This window comes from Haliotis rufescens, unplaced genomic scaffold (assembly GCF_023055435.1).
Source record: "Haliotis rufescens isolate VD_foot unplaced genomic scaffold, xgHalRufe1.0.p SCAF_8, whole genome shotgun sequence".
Lineage (NCBI taxonomy): Eukaryota > Metazoa > Mollusca > Gastropoda > Lepetellida > Haliotidae > Haliotis > Haliotis rufescens.
In genome coordinates this window covers 8,195,374-8,217,775 of record NW_025964372.1, presented here as the reverse complement: position 1 = coordinate 8,217,775, position 22,402 = coordinate 8,195,374, and the positions used below count along the sequence as shown (strand labels likewise).

Sequence of the window (22,402 nt, the reverse complement as noted above, 5' to 3'; positions counted from 1 at the left end):
CAGACATGCTAGAATACACAACAGCTAGCTACATGTATGTTACATCCAATTTGTAAAACTTTAAAATAAAACAGTCGGGAACACATTAGAAAAATACCACCCTTCTTCGCATATCTGTCTTTGGCAATCAACAGAAGGAAGATATATGTCTCTTCTGTCGTACTGAACATACTTTTACTTAAGGTTATCACGTAGTCACCACGTGATATTTTTGCTGATTGTGAACACCTTGAACATATCAATATCTGTAGAGTTATGGTATGTCAATAGTGACTATCAGCGTCTGTGATATCAAATTCTGCAGATGGTCCTGTTGGTAGATATGTTAGCAGATTGCCAGCAGGTGAACACACAATTAGCACTTATTTTAAAAATGTACGTGTCTGTATGCTATAAGTTTCTGTATGTCGGAAGCTACCCACATTAGGGCCATTACTGAAAATCAATATGATTCTTTAATTGTTGAAGCTCTGAGACTATATAAGTTTCAGCAATTGTCTGGAGGTACAGAGTACATTAAGATGTCTCCACGTGCAGTGATCAGCTTGCTGGTGGTTTGCCTCTGTCTGGCCTCCACAGAAGGACGAGCATTCAAAGTAAGTGTAGTACACGGCAACTTATCTAACGTTGTACCGAATGCCATGATTTACACATTAACTGTGTTACTGTCCTCTTCAGTACAACTGCAGTTGATCGTCATTCAACTCATAGCTTACTATTGTTGGTGTCAAACAACAGTACGCCAGTTAGAGAGAGCAAAATATACCATCTTTCAAGCAACGATATATAACTGTAACAATATGAAAGAATCGGGTGTTTTTCAAATTCGTTTGAGTAGTATTGGTGTACTTAATCTAGGTCTCTATTGCAGAACGAGACACATTAAATCACAGTTCAGACTTATGTCATATATATAAGTCGTGTTCGGCTAAAAAGATACAGATTTCTGTGCTGTTAAAACGTTTATGGCGTAAATTCACTGTGTGATATTTGGCAATGTCATGAGATCATACTGAGGTTATCAAAACCTGTTGAATATACAAACCATGCCGTAATGGAGTCTAAACATATCGACAGTAAATATATTCTATTTTTCTCCAACAGAATGAGAAAGCACGGCTGAAGCGACAAGCTGGAAGCAGTAAGTTCAAAGTTTTAACGGGTAGTTAAAAAATAAAAACGCAGCTAAAAAATGAAATGCCATCATATATCCTAAACTGCTTGTTCCTATCTATCATTGATCGAGTTTTGATAAATATGTACCTATTGTACAGTTGGGACAAGAACACTGCATTTTCACTTCTGAAGGTCGCAAGTCGTATCATGTGATGCAAAGAAGCTGAGGAAGCATTTCAAATAGTGGTCAAAAATCTATGTTAGCAGTTACAAAGCGTCATTAGTTGGCCGATTACGGTTTCTACATTTCAATGTGGTTATTTCACACAAACAAAACTGAAAACGAAGAAAGTTACAAAAATAATTTCAAGGTGTATGTATTTCATTGCTAATGAATTTTGACCAATTAGTTCTTAGTTTGATATCTGGCCACATATTGATGGATAAGATGTGTACCTATATTAATACATCAAGTGTATAACCATGAACGTGTTTATGATATCGTTCAATAGGGACCTATCATTCATGGGTATTTTAACTGATGATGGACCTTGCATTTGAAAGAGAGGTACAACGAATACTAAGATATACATGAAGACCAGCACATATTTTGATAACATATATGTTCAGTCCGTATATTATAATGTGTTCACATAATCTTCCATGATGTTCAGGATGTGTTGGGGGCGTGAGGGAAGATCTCATTGGAGAGATAGAGTTTGGCTCTGGTCAATACCAAAACAACGAAGACTGCTGCTTCGAGCTCCGTCCTTACTTTGGCGGTTCTTTCACGGTCGATCTGGAGTTTAGTGTCTTTGACATTGAGCAAGGTCCTCGCTGCAGTTATGACTCTGTTACCTATGGAACAAGTGACGGTATTACCGAGATCGACTGTGGCACGAAGGATGTCGGATACATTAGATCGTGTAAGGAAGCATATATTTTCGTTTTGTTTGTTTTTTCTTCTCTTTGTTTTGCAAAGTGATTAACGTACAAATGACTCTGTCGTCAACGCAACACGTGCCGGCAGTATACCTCCAGGATATACAACAATGGCCCACTTTTACCATATACGTTTTATATGTTCAAAGTACCTATATTTATAATGACCATATAAATACTTGTTTATAAACAATACGTAATTCCGACATAGAAACATTACACAGACCTATCAATCTACCAACTGGTTTTTGACTCAACAACACAACATCGCAACAACAATAGACATCTTGTATTATACTTGAAACAGCAACTTACTTAAAAATGCGTGATTGAACCATGTTTGCGTTTCAGTCAACAGCACGGACAGTTTCCAGTTGTGTTTCCATAGTGACGGCTCTCAAGTTGGTCGTGGCATCAATGTCTTTTATATGACTATCCCAGGTGTGTACAGGTTCGGTTTAAGAATGCAAAACAAATTTCAGCTTCCATTGTTTTGACTGAGTGCAAAAGATCTAGCGTCGAATCCCAAATATAATTATTTTTTTCATCGATACAGTACCTTCCCTGAACTATAGCACCACTCCGTCCTTGAACGTGACAGCCTCGCCTTCACTGAACTACAGCACCGCTCCGTCCTTGAACGTGACAGCCTCGCCTTCCCTGAACTACAGCACCACTCCGTCCTTGAACGTGACAGCCTCGTCTTCACCGAATTTTACCCTTCCCTACAACAATGCAACATCTTCTCTCAACACAACCGGAAATGAGACTCGTAAATATATTTTCATCGCTCTTTGATTTTAAGTCTACATATAAAACACAAAACGAAACGTTTTCCCTCCTCTCTGAATCAGTTGTATAAAGATAAAAACATTTGGAGCAAAAACAAAAAAACACATGTAACTGTTATTTCAGAGTCCTGCAACAGATATCTGACTGGCGAGAGGGGCAACTTTTCAAGCCCTAACTACAACCAGACCTACCCCAACAGACAGGACTGTGCGACTGTCATCAGCGGACTCACTGGGGACTACACATTGAGGGTCAACTTCACTAGGTTTGATCTGGAGAGTAATAGTGCCTGCAGATACGACTGGCTTCAGTTCAGCTGGGCTAACAACCAGACCGAAAAAGCCTGTGGTCACGAGTGGGACAACCGCACACTGGAATGTACGTTGCACTATTCCCTTTGTTTACTTGTTATTATAATGATACAACACACTATTATGATGTGCACAATAACGAAGTCACATTTACTGAAGAGTTGCCTGTACTGAAGTCAGATATGTTCCCTATTATAAGGCTATAACCATTATATATGGATATATATGGAGTACCCCGTCAAAACTATCCTATGTGCTTCAGTTCTGCCTCTAACCAATCCAGATGTCGATGCTCTCAACACTGGTTCGTTTATTTCAGTCGACGTCGACGGTGGTAACGTCACAGCAAGCTTCCACTCTGACGGCAGCGTTACAAAGCCAGGATTCTTTGCAACATACGAAATCAAGCCAAGTGAGAGTGACTTCATAACTCATTCCTCTGTTAGTGGGCCTTTAGATTTAAACTGATTGTAGGTCAGTTTTATAGTTCACATACTTTTTATAGGTACATTATAGGTATATGGACACATACGAAATCAAACCAAGTTTGTTTTAACGAACTCTGTACTTCTTTGTCATTGAGCCAAGCCATTATGTTATGTGTTGGTTGATAAAAACATCTGCGTTCAACGGCTCACTACGATGAGGCATTGCCTCCTAGACGATTAAGTAACATTTTCACTGCATTAAGTATATCAGTACAACAGAAGAAATTGCCTCATATAAAATGAAATAACATTTTCACTACATTAGGTATGTCAGTACAACAGAAGATATTGCTTCATAATATTTTGACTAGATGAAGCATTGCGGTACAACGAAAGACATCGCCTCATTGACAAAATTTTAACTACTGCCCCTATCTTCACATTCTGTATGGTGTTTGATTTGAACCGACAACAAATGTTAGTGAAAGCATGAAAACTAGTCTTCAAGACAAGATATTCGTCAGCGGGTTTAAACACAAACTACTACGTTCAGCCACAGGGAGGGACATGAGATTCTATATAGCATTTGAATATTCATTTGAATAAAAACAAAAAAAACTTTTCCATAACCATAAGAATTCAAATTCGACTGTTCGATTCCGACTACATCATAAATATGTATTTATGAACAACTACCAAATAGTGATGATACCACGTATTCGCGAAATGATGAGCGTGCCCTGCTTCACAGATGACACAAACACGTGCTGAGGCAAGTCAATTGTTCACCAGAAAAAATACGGGTATATATGATACAACTTAAAATAAGGAATTGCATCATACATCATTTTAGGAACTTACCTTCACATATCTCTCAAAAATCTTTTGAAAGTTTTACTGAGGCCTTGAATGTGGTATCTCGATCAAACAAACTTTGAGCAAGAGTCGTATGACGCTCTTCAAAATCTTCGGAGAAAGAGCATGCTCGATTGTACCTCAAACGTTGTGACATGTAGATACGCATTGGAATATTGCTCGACATAAGGAGACAGTTATTGGTAAGTTAAAGTCATCTCTCTTATCATAGTATTGTGAATACCGATTTTTTATGAATAGATCTGAATATAAAACAGATGAGGTGGTTTCACTGTTATCTTTTATTTCTAGCTCAGGTTGGCAAATAAGTGGAAAGGAATTTGCTATTTGACAGTTATTGAAAGATATGTGATCTTTTATATACCTGAAGCATAAGTTATACTTTTTGCCCAAATTTCCTTATTTTGATTTTGCCAATCTGAGCATAAATACTGACTCGAATGCATAACAAAAACAAAACAGGTCAGGTAATTTCGAGCATAACTGGTACCCACGGGAATGCCCACTCCTTGTCTAAATGTCCTATCCCTACATTTCACACATATGTCATATACATGTGTGAGGAAGACCAACATTTCATATGTGTTTTCTCAATAGACGTACGGTGAATCTTTAAGACAGGAATTAAGTTGTACATTTCCACGGCCATGATGAATTTTGCCCTTTGTACGGACTTTTATAAATACATTTAGATTAATTTCGAGTAATTTGCGATATGACTGTATTCTGAAATGACGAGTTGTTCTCGGCATGTTAACTTACCACTTGTACCATGCCCTTTCAAAACAATGCATGACAACATACATGCTACTGGGCTGATCTGCACTTGATAGAAGCCTATTTTGTGTTGTAGGGGGTGTTCCCAGGAGCCGTCGCAACTGCACCTTCACTACTCGGGCTGAGCACGGTATGATCCAGAGCCTGCCTGGTACAGGGGAGGACTACGAGAACAACCTCAACTGCAGCTATGTCTTCAATGTCCCCAGCAATAGTAGTCTTCACTTCAACTTCACCACCTTCGACCTCGAGGGCGGTAACGGATGTCCCTTCGATTATGTTCAGATCAATGGTGGACGAAGATGGTGCGGAAGTACCATTAACGGGAGGCAAGGTGAGCTCATAGAAGAGGTCAATATCAAATGAGAGTTCAACATGGTTGTAACGCACTACTTTAAAAACAAACTTTCACTAGATTCTTACCACAAGGATCTATGCATATTTATTTTCATTTGGGACTAGAAGTCTATTGGCAGTAGATTCCACTGTTACTGTTGCAGTGAACGGAACTGGTGAGGTTGTGCTGAGATTTGTCACCGACGGTTCAGTGAGGAGGAGAGGTTTTGTGGCTCGTTTCAACATCAGGATGGGTAAAGTTCTCTTTTTTTTGTATTAGGTTTGGCAATAATATATATTCACTTCTACTGTATAAATGTGAGCATTGATAATTAGTATTATTTTGGAGGATTTGCATGCTCCAATAGGACTGAATCTTTCATGCATCCCTTCAAACAGCAGTACGCTATAACTCTGCTGACAAAATAATTCATGTCAAAACAGGCGCTGTCAAAATGATGTCATAATGATATGTTTTCCTTCAGACAATGGAACATCACCAAACACAACAGTTGCCCCAGCCAACACAACAATCGTCCCAGCAAACACGACAGTCGTTCCACCCAACACAACTGTTGCCCCAGCCAACACAACAATCGTCCCAGCAAACACGACAGTAGTTCCACCCAACACAACAGTCGTTCCACCCAACACAACAGTTGTACCAGCCAACACAACTATCGTCCCAGCCAACACAACTGGAAATGGAAGCCGTAAATATCATACCACGTTTATGTATACGTATTAGTTTAAAAAATATTCTGGGAACTATATTGTCTGAGAAATATAAAAAATTCAAGTCTCTGATGGGCATTTAGAAGTCGGAAGAACATGAAGACATTCAACTTTTTGTGGATAACAACTTCTTTTATTCTTTGTAACGACCTTTCAGGATTATTCAGGTGGATACTGAATAAGCGTATTGAGTTAATATACATATATATATATATGCTGGCATGTGAATATTGTCTTCATGTAAACTATTCACTGAAATCAATGTTTGTGGAAAGACACTCCGTTTCTGTCAACAGGTTCATTGTAAAAGTTGTTTTCTTCAATGCTTACGATGCTCTAATGAATCATAGCCAAATATAGTGGTTACGTATCAAATTATATCTGTTTTACATTAGAATCCTGCAACAGATATCTGACTGGCGAGAGAGGCAACTTTTCAAGCCCTAACTACAACCAGACCTACCCCAACAGACAGGACTGTGCGACTGTCATCAGCGGACTCACTGGGGACTACACATTGAGGGTCAACTTCACTAGGTTTGATCTGGAGAGTAATGGTGCCTGCAGATACGACTGGCTTCAGTTCAGCTGGGCTAACAACCAGACCGAAAAAGCCTGTGGTCACGAGTGGGACAACCGCACACTGGAATGTATGTCGGCCTGGTTGATATGATACCGTTATTACTTTACACGTTAGCATTACAGTCACTTGTTAACGAAACGAAGTCAGTAGTAATGAAAACTTGATTAATCTAAGTTACGTAAAACAAGCAATTAATGATAATGAAGCACGTTTCTATAAGGAATAACCAAACTGATTTTGAAATTACTAAATGTGTGTTACATCGTAACTAGGGAGGAGTACGTGTTCTATTCAGAGCTATGTCATGTTCTACTCGTTCAGAAAATAGCTTTCTACTTATCCCCTAACGTTCATGCAGTCGCTCTTAGACTTTCAAATAAACCTTAGCTGCGAAGTTATATTCGACAGAATCTTACAAAGGATTAGAAATGTGGTGATAGTTTATTGTTCATGACCGACAGAATGAATGTGTGATTCTTTTCGTAGACATCGGTCTGAGAGTGTATTTTAATAAATCTCATGATCATGAAAGTGGTTATTTTTTATCTAACCTCCCTTTGTATCAGTGGCATGCATCTTTAGGTTCCATTCGTCGAAACATTCAGATCCTGCCAACAATATGAGTCTGTTTGTTTCAGTTGACGTCGACGGCGGTAATTTCACAGCACTGTTCCACTCCGATGGCAGCGTAACCAGGCCAGGATTTTTTGCCACATACGAAATAAAGCCAAGTGAGAAAAGCTTCATAATTCACTCCTCTGCGATGCGCAATGAGTTTTAAACTGATTGTAAGTCATGGGTTTTATGGGTAAAGGACATATTCAAGGAACTATTCGTCGATCATTTGTCGCCCCCCTACATTTCCATACACAGTATTATATACACAGTGAGGTAAAACGGAAAACACATACGTCAACCTAGGGAGAATGTTTCATTTGTTCTTGATGCTAAATTGACGAGTAATGTCAGTGAAGATTATGAATGATACAGGTTAATACTTGACCCCACAATATATATATATAACTGCCGAGGCCGCTCAAAAAACGTCTATTCCCATGACAAAATATCCGTAAGCTCAAGTAGTTTGAAACTGTTATGGCGTTGAGTCTCGTGAAGCTGCCGTATATGTATATTTGAACACACGAGATGTAGTTCGAGTTACTTACATTGCCTCATAGAAAATGAAGTACCATTTTCACTACATAAAGAATGTCAGTACAACAGAAGATATTGCTTCATAGGCACTGCACTGATATTCTAACTATATGTTATTATTGTCTTCAGACTGTATTCTGAATCTTGCGGGGTGTAAACTACTTCTACCGTGCCGTTTCAGAAACGTTTTTAAAAAAATCAGATGAATGACAAAAGTATTTTTCTCTCTTTGTACGGAATTTAATGAATACATTAGACTTAATTCGCATAATTTACGATATGATTGTATTCTGAATTTACGATATGAACTTTGCATGTCAACTTACTACTTGTACCATGCCCTTTTAAAAAAAGTGAATGACAACGTACATGCTACTAAACTGACGGCCAAAAGAAATCGTTACCAACGATATTTCTAGGATAAAATTTGACCAACATAATTTGAAGCAGCAATAACAATTGTATTGTAGAAATACATCATTCAGAACAGTAAATTTACTAGTTCAACAACAAAGTCCTTGACCTCCAACAGGGACATTTCTTGACAAGGTGTCATTCGTCCAGCATTCGATCAACAACATTGGTTACAACTTTAAGGTGACGACGGCCCAGACCGTTCAATACAGGATATGACCTCCATGGGCGGCAATGCATCTTCGAATGCGGCGTCAAACTGAGTAGACAAGCGTCCTCACATCGACTGCAGGTATCCGATTCCATTCCTCACGGAGGGCAACGATCAACGCTTGTTTCGTGAAGGGAGGATGTTGACGTTTCCGAAGACGACGCCCCAGCTGGTCCCAGAGATGTTCTATGGGTGACAGATCTGGTGATCGAGCTGGCCACGGCAGGACAGTCACGTTGGCGTTGATGAAGTCCCCGGAAATCGGGCTTTATGGGGCGTGGCGTTATCTTGTTGGAACAACGTCCGTTGTTGACGCTGGATGAAAGAAAGAACCACTGGCCGTTAGATATTGTCAATGTAGCGTTGTGCTGTCAGATTGCCTTCGATGATGACAAGTTCCGTGTTCTCGTCCCCGCAAATGCCGCCCCAGACCATCACACTTCCACCCCCGTAAGGTTCCACCTCCTGGACACAACAACAACAAGGTACGTTCACCACGTCGTCGATAAACTCGCGTCCGCCCATCAGGTTAGAAGAGTTGGAACCTGCTCTCGTCACTTAACAGCACTCGCCGCCATTCCCTTTGTTGCCATCGCTGAGTTTGCCTGCACCACGTCAATCTGGCGCGTCGATGTTGACGGGTCAAGGTCATGCCCTTGAAAGGGCGATAAGCCCGGAGACCATAATGTCGTAGTCGTCTGGTCACTGTATGTCTGCTGACCGGATGCCCTAAGCTGTTGGCAGCTGATGACGTCACAGTAAGAAATCTGTTCCTCAGATGAAGTACCCGTAAAAAGCGGTCATCCTGCGGGGTCGTGGCCTTTGGTCTGCCACTCCGTGGTCTGTCTGCGGTTCTGCCAGTCTGTCGGAGATGTGCGACCAGTCTGGTAATGGTCATCTTGGAGCAGTTCATGTTAATGGCAACCGCTCTCTGTGTCGCGCCCATCTGCAGCACACCTATGGCTCTCTCCCTCTGAACAGCGGTCAGTCTTGGAATGTTCGTTAGTGTTAATAATCGCAATGATAGGAAACAGATCCGTGCGTAATTTAGACCGGGAAATTGCACGATAATTTGGGAAAGAATATTTTAAAAATTACTGAAAAACACCAATATCTCCCAAAATCCGCAAAGCACGTGCAAAGAACGACAGAGAACATGAAGGCTGTATTCGTGAGATGTGTTCTTTACTGTTTTTGAACAGGTTGGCATCTTTGTTTCAAAGTGGCAACTCAGTTAATGTTGGTAACGTTTCTTTTGGCCCTTAGTTTAGATGTTTTAGCTCTCTGTACTATCTATTGAAACCTATTTTTGTGTTTTAGGGGGTGTTCCCAGGAACCGTCACAACTGCACCTTCACTGCCCGGGCTGAGCACGGTATGATCCAGAGCCTGCCTGGTACAGAGGAAGACTACGAGAACAACCTCAACTGCAGCTACGTCTTCAGTGTCCCCAGCAATAGCAGTCTTCACTTCAACTTCACCACCTTCGACCTCGAGGGCGGTAATGGATGTCCCTACGATTATGTTCAGATCAATGGTGGACGAAGATGGTGTGGAAGTACCATCACCGAGAGGCGAGGTGAGCTCAAGTGGTCAATATCAAATGAGAGTTCATATTAACGTCGCTATAACACACAATTTGACCAGCGAGAACTTTCACCAGAGTGTTGAGTATTTTATTTAGTTTGGGACTGGAAGTTTCTCTCAGGTGGTACTGCTGTTGCTTTTTACGTTGTTTGTGCTGCTTTTACAGTGAACGGAACTGGTGAGGTTGTGCTGAGATTTGTCACCGACGGTTCAGTGAAAAGGAGAGGTTTTGTGGCTCGCTACAACATCAGGATGGGTACGATACACTTCTTAATGTGTGGGATAATGAATAATGGCTGGCTATGAAAAAGATATACAATCACTAAACATCAAGTTCGTGAGTTCGTTAAAACGTTGCCAAAAGATTTACCATTTAATAACTTATCACTAATGAACATGAAAATCATTGAGGACATGTTTCATTACTGTATGTAAGTTAAACTGGAGACATGTTTATCACTTTTTTCCTTCAAATGCTGCATTACTTCGAACATCTTCCAACACAACAGTCGCTCCTGCAAATACGACCGTCGCACCAGGCAACACGACCGTCGCACCAGGCAACATCACCGTCGCACCAAGCAACACGACCGTCGCACCAGGCAACACGACCGTCGCACCAGGCAACACGACCGTCGCACCAGGCAACATCACCGTCGCACCAGGCAACATCACCGTCGCACCAGGCAACATCACCATCGCACCAGGCAACACCACCGTTGCACCAGGCAATTACACCGTCGCACCAGGCAACACAACCGTGCAACCTTACGACGTAACGACATATAGTAGGTTATAGTCATGTTATACAAAAAATAAAGCCTTCAGTTGTAAAGATTATTCATCATCTAAATATATGTGGGACTGTGATGGGCACATTTAGATTTTCAGTAGATTGTTGAAATGGGAACAATGGGAATCTTGTAAATCCATTCATTCACGTCGCTTATTAGATGTAGAGACATTTGGTTTCAGCAAAAGAAATATAAAAAAACAAATAACAAATTGTTGAACTAAAGCCATCCGTTATATTATGATTTTGCATTTTCTGGCAAACACGGAAACATGTTTGTCTCAGACGCAGCCTTATTTAATGTTTTGATCAGGGTATAGTTCTTTATGAAAGCTTGAAGTCGTACGGTTCCAGGACAATGCCATTTGGATCGTAAACAAAACACGACTGGATGAGTAATGAAAACGTTGTTTGTTTTGGGATTTGTTCAATTATTCATACTTTCATAACAATTTCTATATATCTGACTCAGGGTTTGGGCCTTGTCAGTATATCCAACAAATTTTGTCTCTTTATGTGTTATTTTAAGAGGAAGGAAACTTATTTTTAATGATTCATAGTTCAAAGTTCTGCCTTCAATGGTGCTGTGACATGCATGACATAAAACAAAGACGACCAGGGCAAAGTTTTTTCTCCAAAGTTACTTAGTTTGAAGGTTTCCATTTGAGTGTTTCTGAAAGACGATTATAAACGTGTATGTTCCCATCTCCTATTGCAGCCTGCAACTACGACACTGAATCCCTGGAAGGCAGAATAGCTCTGGCAACTGACATCGATGGTTTCTACGCAAACAACGAAGAGTGTCGCATCAATCTATATTCACCTGCTCTTCCCCACGTGACCACGATCAACTTCACACGCTTTGATGTTGAATATAATAGCAACTGTCGTTACGACAGCCTGTCAGTGAGGCTTGGAAACAACACAATGGACACACTATGTGGAAACAACAGAGGTCCCTTCGTGAAGCAATGTAAGCACACTGCAAGTGTTAATATCAATGTTAATATATACAAAACACAGGTAGGTTAGTACAGTTTTGCATGTGTCTTCTGATATCGCCTTTTAGCTTATGCATATTTGTGTCCCCCCCCCCCCCCCCCCCCGCCCTGATATTTGTATACTTGAGATGACAGAAACAAGATTTTTCACATCACTTTTATAAATTCAACTCCTCTGTTAACTGATAAAGATTTCTATAATCCAGACTCTAACGCAGAACCACTACTCGCCATGACATTCGTCAGTGATTCGAGTGTTTCGGGTCTCGGTTTCGCCTTCGACTACCAGACTGAAGTAGGCAAGTACAACCTTCGTATCACATACTTAATCAGTGATTATTAATAAACCATTTACATTAACGTATATTTATCATTGTATCACTGAGATGCCCCAGAGACCATTCAGAGGAACAAATACTGTAATCATTTTAAAATGAATTGTTTGGACGAACTTTCAAGCTGATTTCATCTCAGCCAAACCATCGAATATCACCTCACAAGCATTATTCCGCTTTTCTCCTTGGGATTGCACTTTTAATAACCCCAAGCCCTCATTAACAGGAGAGACACTTGTTTGACCCCAAGATCCCAAGCTCAGTATCGTGTGGTCAATGACACTAAACTAAGGACATGAAACTACTTTTAGGGTGTTCTGCTTTTTTATCGTATTCAGAGTACTGTAATGCTGTGATCAATGGTACATCCGGGTCATTCGCAACTCCCCCTGGTGGCTACAGTCCCAACATGGAATGCACATACACCATCAACACCCCCACGCCAGCTGAACTCCACTTCACCTTCGAGGAATTTGACATTGAGAGTGCAAGCAGATGCACGTACGACGCCGTCACCATGGGCGAAGACAGACTGTGTGGAAGCAGCCCCGGCAGCAAGACATACCGTGAGTGTAGCTCACTTTCCACCTCTATAATATCTGTTGCATGTTTATAATTTCTGCTTTCCGTGACCTTCAAACAACTCATGAACAAGAAACACTAAAATAGAAACAGTTTTAGTAACTTTGAAATATTTTAAGATTTAAAATAAAAAGCTAAACCTAGCAAACTTTCACATATGAATGTCTTTCTGTAAAACCTGTATTAGTACTTCCAGTAACTTAATGTTAATTGCTCCTCAGAATCTGATGGAACCTTTGTGATCACCTTCACATCTGACGGCTCCGTGCAAAGGGAAGGTTTCTACATGTCCTTCACATCATTGCCAGGTGAGCTTCGCACATATACTAGTAAACGATATGGATCCGGTAATACAAGTTTATTTGTATGGAAGTGCCCATAAATTCAAGTCTAAAATATTATTTAACCAATTTCTTTGTTTCCAGAACGTAAATATAAAACTATCTTTACAAATTTTGCAATGCACAATCAAATATAATTTGGCAATTTTTTCAAATATATAGTTTTTTCTAAGCAAGATACACTGACACACACTTTTTAACTGATATTCCTATTTTCTTTTACGCAGTGGCATAACCAGACTGACCTACACGGCGAGATCTAGTTGACAACAATATGAGTAAATAAACTCCATGTCCTCTATATTTATATTTCATCTCATTATTTCAATGAGTGACTGACTGTGTGAGTTTGCTTTAATGACGCTTTGAACTGTAAATTAACTCATCACCACGTGGCATACGGATGCGCCGAATAGTCTTTCGTCTATATGCCGCTATTCGCTATGCAGAGTTGTGAACCTTTGTTGCACCAGAGACCGCTGATCGTCGGTTTGAAATCCAAGATTCACCCTGATTATGTTTCTAGACTTATGTTTCTTGTGTGTAACACCACACTGGTAAACGTCTGGGACCTGCATCACTTCGGGTTTTCTGAACTCAAGAAGCTGACACGCCGTATTGTAGCTGAAAGCGGCGTGAATACCAACTCACTCACTCAATCATAAAGTCTATAAGTATGTTACAAGTCTCTATTTATCTTTCTGATGTTGGAGAGTCCAGCCATGGGCCTATTGGAATTCATTGTGAAGGTACATACAATCCGCCATAGGGCACTATATGAAAAAACAGGCGCATCCACAATGGCAAAATAAGGATAGGCGTGGAGACGAACTGTAGCCCGGACCGCCGATTCCCAACACGACACAAACCGCAGATTGGCGTGTCTCCAGCTAACGCCACTACAGTTTGGCTTTATACCGTTCTTTCACGCTTTCGTTATGCTCTGTGTGCATGTATATGAACACGTGGGACCACATGTACAGAGCAATCTTAGTTACAAGCGATCTTAGGCGCCGAAGATCAACTTTAGAGCCACCATACAACTGTGTTATTCCACTTGCACAAACCGATCTTTGCACGATTGTCAGATGGCTTGGGATTCAGTTCGAATTCTTCAACGATGGAGATACGATTATCTTTAACTTGACTCCCGTCTACAGGTATCTGCAAATGCGCAAAGGTTGGTGCTTATAGCAATAGTGGAACCGGTTACGACACACAACACGAACCTCCTTCCATCGCACATTATAAAGTTTTACTAAAGGTCCCAATTATGTGATGAAAACAATGAGTAGGATGATGTCATGTAGGGTTTTTCTGTATTAATACTGCAGTGATTTGTGAATTTACATCACAACAAGAGAAATACCTACCCATCTTTCATGGAAATATTGAAATAGGAATAAGTACATGCATAAATTTGTCTCCAGGTTTAGTGACATAATCATTGTGAAAATTAAAATAAGCAGTTATAATGTTTCCTTATAACATAACACGTAAATGTATGATTCGCCAATTGTTGTTACAAGGTCACTAGTTTATACGCATCTATTTGGGGGAGGGGAAGGCTTTTCGTAAAAATCTAAATATATCCTATGTTTAGATTTTGCTGCTATAATAAAAGATGCTATGACTACTATGGGACTGTGAATGAAAGGGAAATAGGAATAATATATAATATTTCGGGAAAGCAGTTGTTTAATATATAATAACTAGGTATCAATTACTGGAACAAAATTACATTGATAATTTTATTTTATTTTAAATGTGAAATATGCTTTTGCTTTTTATAAATTATTTAACAAAAGTACAAATGTCATGTGTATGCCCTTGTTTGATGAATACCTTTATTTAAAATTCATATATTAAAACCGATCGTCACGGGTCCCACTGCGTGATTTTGCACTTCAACTTTAAATGTAGATTATTTTAATGATAAACTGAAGACAAATCGCAGACAGTAATGTAACCCAAAAGAAATATAGGCAGAGCTAAACGATTTTACAAAATTAATATATTAATTTACGCACTGCTAACATTCAACACGCAGCCAAATGACTCGTGACTTATTATCTTGATACACTTACAGTTCACATTCAACATGCAACCCAGTGACATATGACTTATCTCCATACACGTACATCTTACATTCCACATTCAGTCCAGTGACATATGACTTATCTTGATACACGTACATCTTACATTCAACAAGCAGCCAAGTGACATATGACTTATCTCCATACACGTACATCTTACATTCCACATTCAGTCCAGTGACATATGACTTATCTTGATCCACGTACAGCTTACATTCAACAAGCAGCCAAGTGACATATGACTTATCTCCATACACGTACATCTTACATTCCACATTCAGTCCAGTGACATATGACTTATCTTGATCCACGTACATCTTACATTCAACATGCAGCCCAGTGACGTATGACTTATCTCCATACACGTACATCTAACATTCCACATTCAGTCCAGTGACATATGACTTATCTCCATACACGTACATCTAACATTCCACATTCAGCCCAGTGACGTATGACTTATTTGATCCACGTACATCTTACATTCCGCATTCAGTCCAGTGACATAAGATATATCTGAATACACGTACAGCTTACATTCCACATTCAGTCCAGTGACATATGACTTATCTGGATACACGTACAGTTTACATTCCACTTTCAGTCCAGTGACATAAGATATATCTGAATACACGTACAGCTTACATTCCACATTCAGTCCAGGGACATATGACTTATCTGGATACACGTACAGTTTACATTCCACTTTCAGTCCAGTGTCATATGACTTATCTGGATACACGTACAGCTTACATTCAACATGCATCCCAGGGACATATGGCAGCCCAGTTGAGTAGGCTTTGCGTGAGAGAGTGAGTGAATAAGAGAGGGAAAGAGGGAGAAGAGTAGCTTACTAATAGAGTAGCGGCCAGCCCTTAAAACGAGGCTTATTTGAGGAGAAACCCCTCATCACAGTAGAACAAACCACAACCATATTTTTCTTCACAAGATGTCATTAATGCATTAGAAAACGATGGTTGTGGTGATTTCTTTTGGTGGCAGACATGTATTTTGGTGGTAAAATGCATATTTGTGTCTAAACAAGTCAGTTTGCATATTGCAATGTTCATTTTATAAACAAAATCAGTGTGCAGACTTAGGAAACCGACAAAAGAACAATTCGCAAAATTATTAAAGTCGCGTTATGGGCCAAAATGTGTCAAAAACAGAAAAAAAATTACTCAATTTTCATTTTCAAAATATTCCAAAACTAAAGGTAATGTTACCTCCATATTGACAACCATGTCGTGTGATATCTCAAAATCTGACTGAATGCTTAATGAACTTACATTAATATCCACAACTAATGTAGGAATTATATAATGTATGAAAATTTAGTAAATGTGATCCGGACCCCCATCCTGTGAAGGAAACAACAAATAATAACATACTTTGAAAATTACTATGACAATACTAACATTCTTGTACACCAATGGATAGGTGTACAATCACTGGATAGTCTGGTCTAGACTCGATTATTTTACAGTCCGCCGTCATATAGCTGGAACATTGCTGAGTGCGGCGTTAAACAACAAACAAATAAACAAACAAACACTTATATGCAACCGCTTCAATATTGTCAGAAACTCTTTACCAAATCCATTATTTTTCACAATGCAGTATATAAGATACATATAGTCTCTGCCACCACTGAACTGTCACTCAAGCCTCAGGTTCAAATGACATGTGATCTGTCACTGCAGATGAGATGAGTGATATATCTGCAGCCATATTGTCGTCTGAAACATGGCTCTCAACATTTGTTGCTTGAAAGCATCTTCTATAGGTTTCAGCAATGTCAGGAAAGCTGTCTTCTTTGAATTTATAACCAGTCATCACCATAAGAATATCATGTTTCACAATGTTCTAGATCACACTTACGAGCGTGTAACTGCCTTTCACAATTCACTTACAAATAAATTACAGAGAATACCCAGTCCAGTTTAACTCAGCTCAGTGTAATAATGCTGTATCGTCAAGTTACACAAGAATGTGAGTTCACACAATTTCCATAAGATCTTATCCTTATCATTATCTCAGCTAATGTTTACTCATCTAATATGATCTCTGTCTTCATATTAGAGGTGGGCACTCTCCAGCGACCCACCCAACCCTCTCTCTAACCCTCTAAACCATTTAAACAGTTTTGGTACTTGGTATATCATGCTCTGAGATGCTTGCAATACGACAACATCAATACCAAGCAAGAGCTTAAACATGTCCGATCAAATATGGACATTTCTACAATCCTTGCTCGACTCTTGCTTGCTGCTGTATTTCTCAAAGCAAAGTGATGAAATATTCAGATAATCAAGTAGTTAATGTCTAAATGTGTTTCGATTGGACATCGCACAACAGTTGACATTTCTCTTATGACTCTTCTAGACGTACCTCGTGGTGACTCGCGAGCGGGAGGGGGTAACTAATGAATGACACCAATAACTATATTCCACACTTTTCATGAACATGCTATGTTGATATTTTGGTATATTGAGCCCCTGACATGTGATAAATGTCATTAACGTGTAGAGTTAAAACACACAAATATTTTGTTCCTTTCAGCGACATAAATCCAAAGCTAAGTATGTTTAAAACCTATTTCATACCACATTATTACAGTCTACAAATGTCGTAACATCTTATAGACACGACCCTTAAAATTCAGTATTGCAGAACATAATAGAACAAAATATTTTTTTAAAGTTATAAAACGTCAACAACCAGGCTCGATTGTCCGCCAATACAGATTCCCTTGGGCGTAAAGCCAAAACAGTCAAAGCGAAAAATGATATGAATAGATCACTGAAAATCAGTGAAAAAGGTAAAAGTGTCCTGCCCTACCGGTAACACATGCCACTCATACAATTGTATGTTGCCTTCCATGCGACAGTTGTCTTTAAAGAAACCAGAGAGTCAAGTAATGGACCAGATAGATAGTCCAGTGACACCATTGTGCATTTACTGCTTTATGTGGAAACTAAAAACCGATATGTTAATTTTTTATTACGTCTGCCGTGAACAAGTTCAGAAGTGTGTTTGGGACGGAGCATGGCAACATAACCACAACATTGTTCTATGGCATGAGTAAAGATATTTCTCGGTTACATCTCGATCATATTCATTTTTTGTTACTTTTGACTACATTTGAAGTCTAGTCATACCGAACTGTACGCGTTTTGCGGTTTAAGTGACTTTCTCTTATGAAGAATCATGTATGTAATTACAAATATGATCATAATAGTTCACTCCTTTGGGTATTGAGAGAAATAGTGTATTCATAAATATTCTGATTTATATGTCAGATTATGAGGTTTAGTTACCTTGTAGTCTTTGAATGGCATTTAGAAGTGTTACACGTAAAGGAGAGACTTTACGGATGTCAACTTCTTTATAATGAGGATCATTTCGGAATATATACTTACTCCTTCATCAGGTAAATTCCTGCTATGCAGCAGAGAACATATATATGTAAGTAATAAGATAATAAAGGTGGAAACTAAACAAGGTAAGCCAACAATTAATAAGGTGATAGGTGACAGCAGGACTTTATCACTGGTTGGAAATAGGCAATGGACAATGGGCAAACGGGAGACAGGGTGTAATTAGCACTGATGGATAATAGCAATAGAAATGACAATGGACAAATGAAAGCCAGCTGGATAATTAGCACAGACAATAAATTAAAGCAATAATTCCCAAGCACTGAGCAGACAGGTTCCCCCGTCACGGTGTCGTTTCTTCATGTAGTTTTCGTTGTCGCCAGCTGTTGGTAGACAGGACTTTGGTGGCTTCCAACATGATGTTATGGTTTTGGTTCTTGATTATGTGTTTGGAAATAGCGGATTTCAGGTCTCGTCTGCTTACGTTCTTTGAGTCTGGTGTTGAGGGATATGAGGGTTTCTCTAATATATTGGTGGCCACAGTTGCAGGGGATCTGGTATATACATCCTCTGGAGTAGGGACTTGCGCTGCTGGTGCCTCTGCCATTGGCTCGGAGACTGTTAACGGTTCAATTTGTCCATTGCTAATCACCTATCAGAGCCAATTAAATGTTGGCTTCCCCTGTGAAAGTTCCACCTTTGTTATCTTGTTTCTGTCATGTTCTCACAGGTAAACATATATGTTCTTTGCGGGGAAGCAGTTATTTTGATCTTGTTGTGCACATTTTTAGTTTGTTTCCTCGTATATTCTATAGATCTTTACCAAGCATACCCAGAACCAGTAATGATAGTTGTATGTGCATTTGTAGCATGTTTCATAAATTTATGTATTAATTTAGAACTTGACCTTCAAAGTGACATTGACCTTTCTCGGTGGTTTAAATAATCATTGATTTATATAATAATATCCTATATAAAAAAGGTATTTGCAAACGGTGACAGGTATGTGTTGTATAAATCAATCATTAATGAAATAAACAATGTGAATACAACAAATACACATTTTGACAAAATGGGGGCTTGGATAACATGTTACTATTTTTTTAAATCATAAAGTCTATGTGTAATATGAACACTGCCATCTCATCATAAGTCGTTTCGGCTCATTTTGAGATATCAAATGGCTTGGATGATAACACTTATAATTCATTTCGGTTCTTTTTCCGATAATTGAAAAATGAAAGTGGAGCCAAATATTTTTACTAATAACTCAATTTGTGAGAGGCTATAATTAAAAAAATAATAATGATTCCAGTCTACTCGAATTCAGTGGGACTATGTTTGGGTTTCTCCATTTTTACAACAGAAAAGTGCATTTTGACTGTATCTGCCACCAACCCATTTGACCACAACCACCATTTTCTAGTCTGTTGGATACAAAAACATAAGGAAAATCTCAGTTTGCTATGTTCTACTATGGGGAGGGGTATGAGGGTCTGGCCACTACTCTATAATGTAAACTCTAGTAATTACCCGACGCTTCATCTGTCACACACTTCAGACACAGTTTGCCTGTATATCGGCTGCGGTGCCCTTCCCCAACCAATTCCAGCTGAACTGAACTATCGTTGTCATTGTAAGAGTAAATCAATTTGTTTTCTAGATATTGGGGACAGATCGTTTGGTACATTGTCATACAATTAACCGTTAATACAAATTGAATAGCCTTCGGGGTCATTGGGTTCTTACCTGAGCCTGCTAAGTGCTGAATACCAGTAAGTGCATCGACTATTTGTTTGATTCATTGACAACTGAAAATGTTAAAAATTCATCATCGTAAAACTTTACAGTTACCGATAGCGAACTGAACGAAACGATCACGTATTATTTCAGATGAAAGCATTGGTAATTCCTGCTTGAGTTCCGTGTTGATGCCTGCCTTTGACGCTGGCGTCCGGGTCAGCATTACTTGGATTAAGTTGCATAAAACAACATGTGTCTAAAATAGTGTTAACTCTTTACCAATAAGCTGTATCGACTTGAAACTATTTTGTAAATGGTCTTTGGCAAAAGAAACACACTGTCATGTCAGATATGTGATTATTGCACTGATATAGCGACGTACATGCACGTGTGTGTGTTTGTGTGGATGCTTGTACTAGCCAGGACTAATGCCGACATTAAAGTGCTATCCCACTGAATACCATTTCGCTGTTTTACATGAATACTCCTACTCAGACACATTATACTGACTCCGTGGCGACCAATTCTTGCTTTGGCCCCTTAATGCTTTGGGGGGGGGGGGGGGGGGATGGGGGGGGGGGGATGGGGGGGGGGGGGATGGGGGGGGGGGGGGGCACGGGTGGCCCATCGTCTAAGGCGCCGCGATTCACTGTGCAGAGTTGCGTCCCTTGGGCGCGCCAGAAACCTATGATTGTTGGTTCGAATCCCGGTTCGCCCCGATTATGTTTCAAGGCTTGTCAGCACCATACCCGTGCTCGTGGGTTTCACCGAAGTCGTAAACGTCTGAGACCTGCATCACTCCGGGCTTTCCTCCCACATTAAGCTGACACGCCGTGATATAACTGGAATACTGTTAAAAGCGGCGTTAAACCCAACTCACTTACTCACCTTAATGTTTTGTACCAGGCAGGGTAACTACAAGTATCACCTTTTAAAGATTTTGGTATATATGACGTGGCCGGGGATGGAACCCCTGACCTTCCGCTCTCCGGGCGCATACTCTATCCACTAGACCGCGGAGGCGGCCCATGTCAAATGTACATAATATAATGAAAATAAATAAATGTTCCATGTGAGAAGGGGTGCGCGTGGACAAGTGGTCGACGCTATACTTTCATCATACGATGGATCCACTGATCGTAAGTTCCAACCCTGGATGACCTCCGATTCTGACCCTTGGTCTCTGTGACGCATCTCTGTGCTCACGGGTTCCACCAAAGCGATACTCTGAAATAATGCTAAAAGCAGCGTTAACCCACATTACTCACGTCAATTGATCCTGGTTATTGGGACTTTTCGACAATAAAATATCTTTAAGTTATAACCCAGTGTTTTTCTTCAGTGATTATCCGTTGTTATACCATGGAGATCGCACAAAGTTACCAATGGAGTGAAACATGTGCAAACCGCCTGTAAATACACGTATTCCTTGTTCTCAAAAACATTTCGTTTTTGAAAAGTAACTTCTTTGCATGATATCCTGGTGTAACAAAAATACCCTAATTATCAGACCCACTGTATGTGTATGATCCTATTTCATAAGACAGGAGGGGCGGTGGGGTAGCCTCGTCGGTTAAAGCGTTCGCTCGCCACGCTGAAGACCCGGGTTCGATTCCCTACATAGGCACAATGTGTGAAGCTCATTTCTGGTGTGATGTTGCTGGAATATTGCTAAAAGTGGCGTAAAATCACAATCACTCACTTACTCATAAAACAGGAAGAATATGTGAACTGTTGTCGGAACGCCGATGAAGACGAATATCACGCACGACCTATGCAGTTTCAGTTGGGACAGGTATAAATTACTCAGCCAATATTATTTGTTATCAATATATCTTTCAGAGCCTATTCTAATGTTTACAAATAATT

At 39.8% G+C, this 22,402-nt stretch overlaps 1 protein-coding gene across 1 annotated transcript; it reads left to right on the top strand.

Moving 5' to 3' along the window:
- The first annotated feature begins 493 nt into the window (after positions 1 to 493).
- Positions 494 to 13,615, top strand: LOC124119825 (cubilin-like). The gene is made up of 20 exons (XM_046482475.2): positions 494 to 596; positions 1,105 to 1,141; positions 1,791 to 2,042; positions 2,410 to 2,499; positions 2,615 to 2,830; positions 2,974 to 3,228; positions 3,481 to 3,573; positions 5,319 to 5,576; positions 5,743 to 5,832; positions 6,064 to 6,291; positions 6,709 to 6,963; positions 7,535 to 7,627; positions 9,997 to 10,254; positions 10,429 to 10,518; positions 10,772 to 11,050; positions 11,774 to 12,028; positions 12,263 to 12,355; positions 12,730 to 12,957; positions 13,195 to 13,281; positions 13,542 to 13,615. The coding sequence occupies exons 1-20, from the start codon at positions 522 to 524 to the stop codon at positions 13,547 to 13,549; spliced, it is 3,240 nt and encodes a 1,079-aa protein (XP_046338431.2). The 5' UTR covers positions 494 to 521; the 3' UTR covers positions 13,550 to 13,615.
- Positions 13,616 to 22,402: the final 8,787 nt, after the last annotated feature.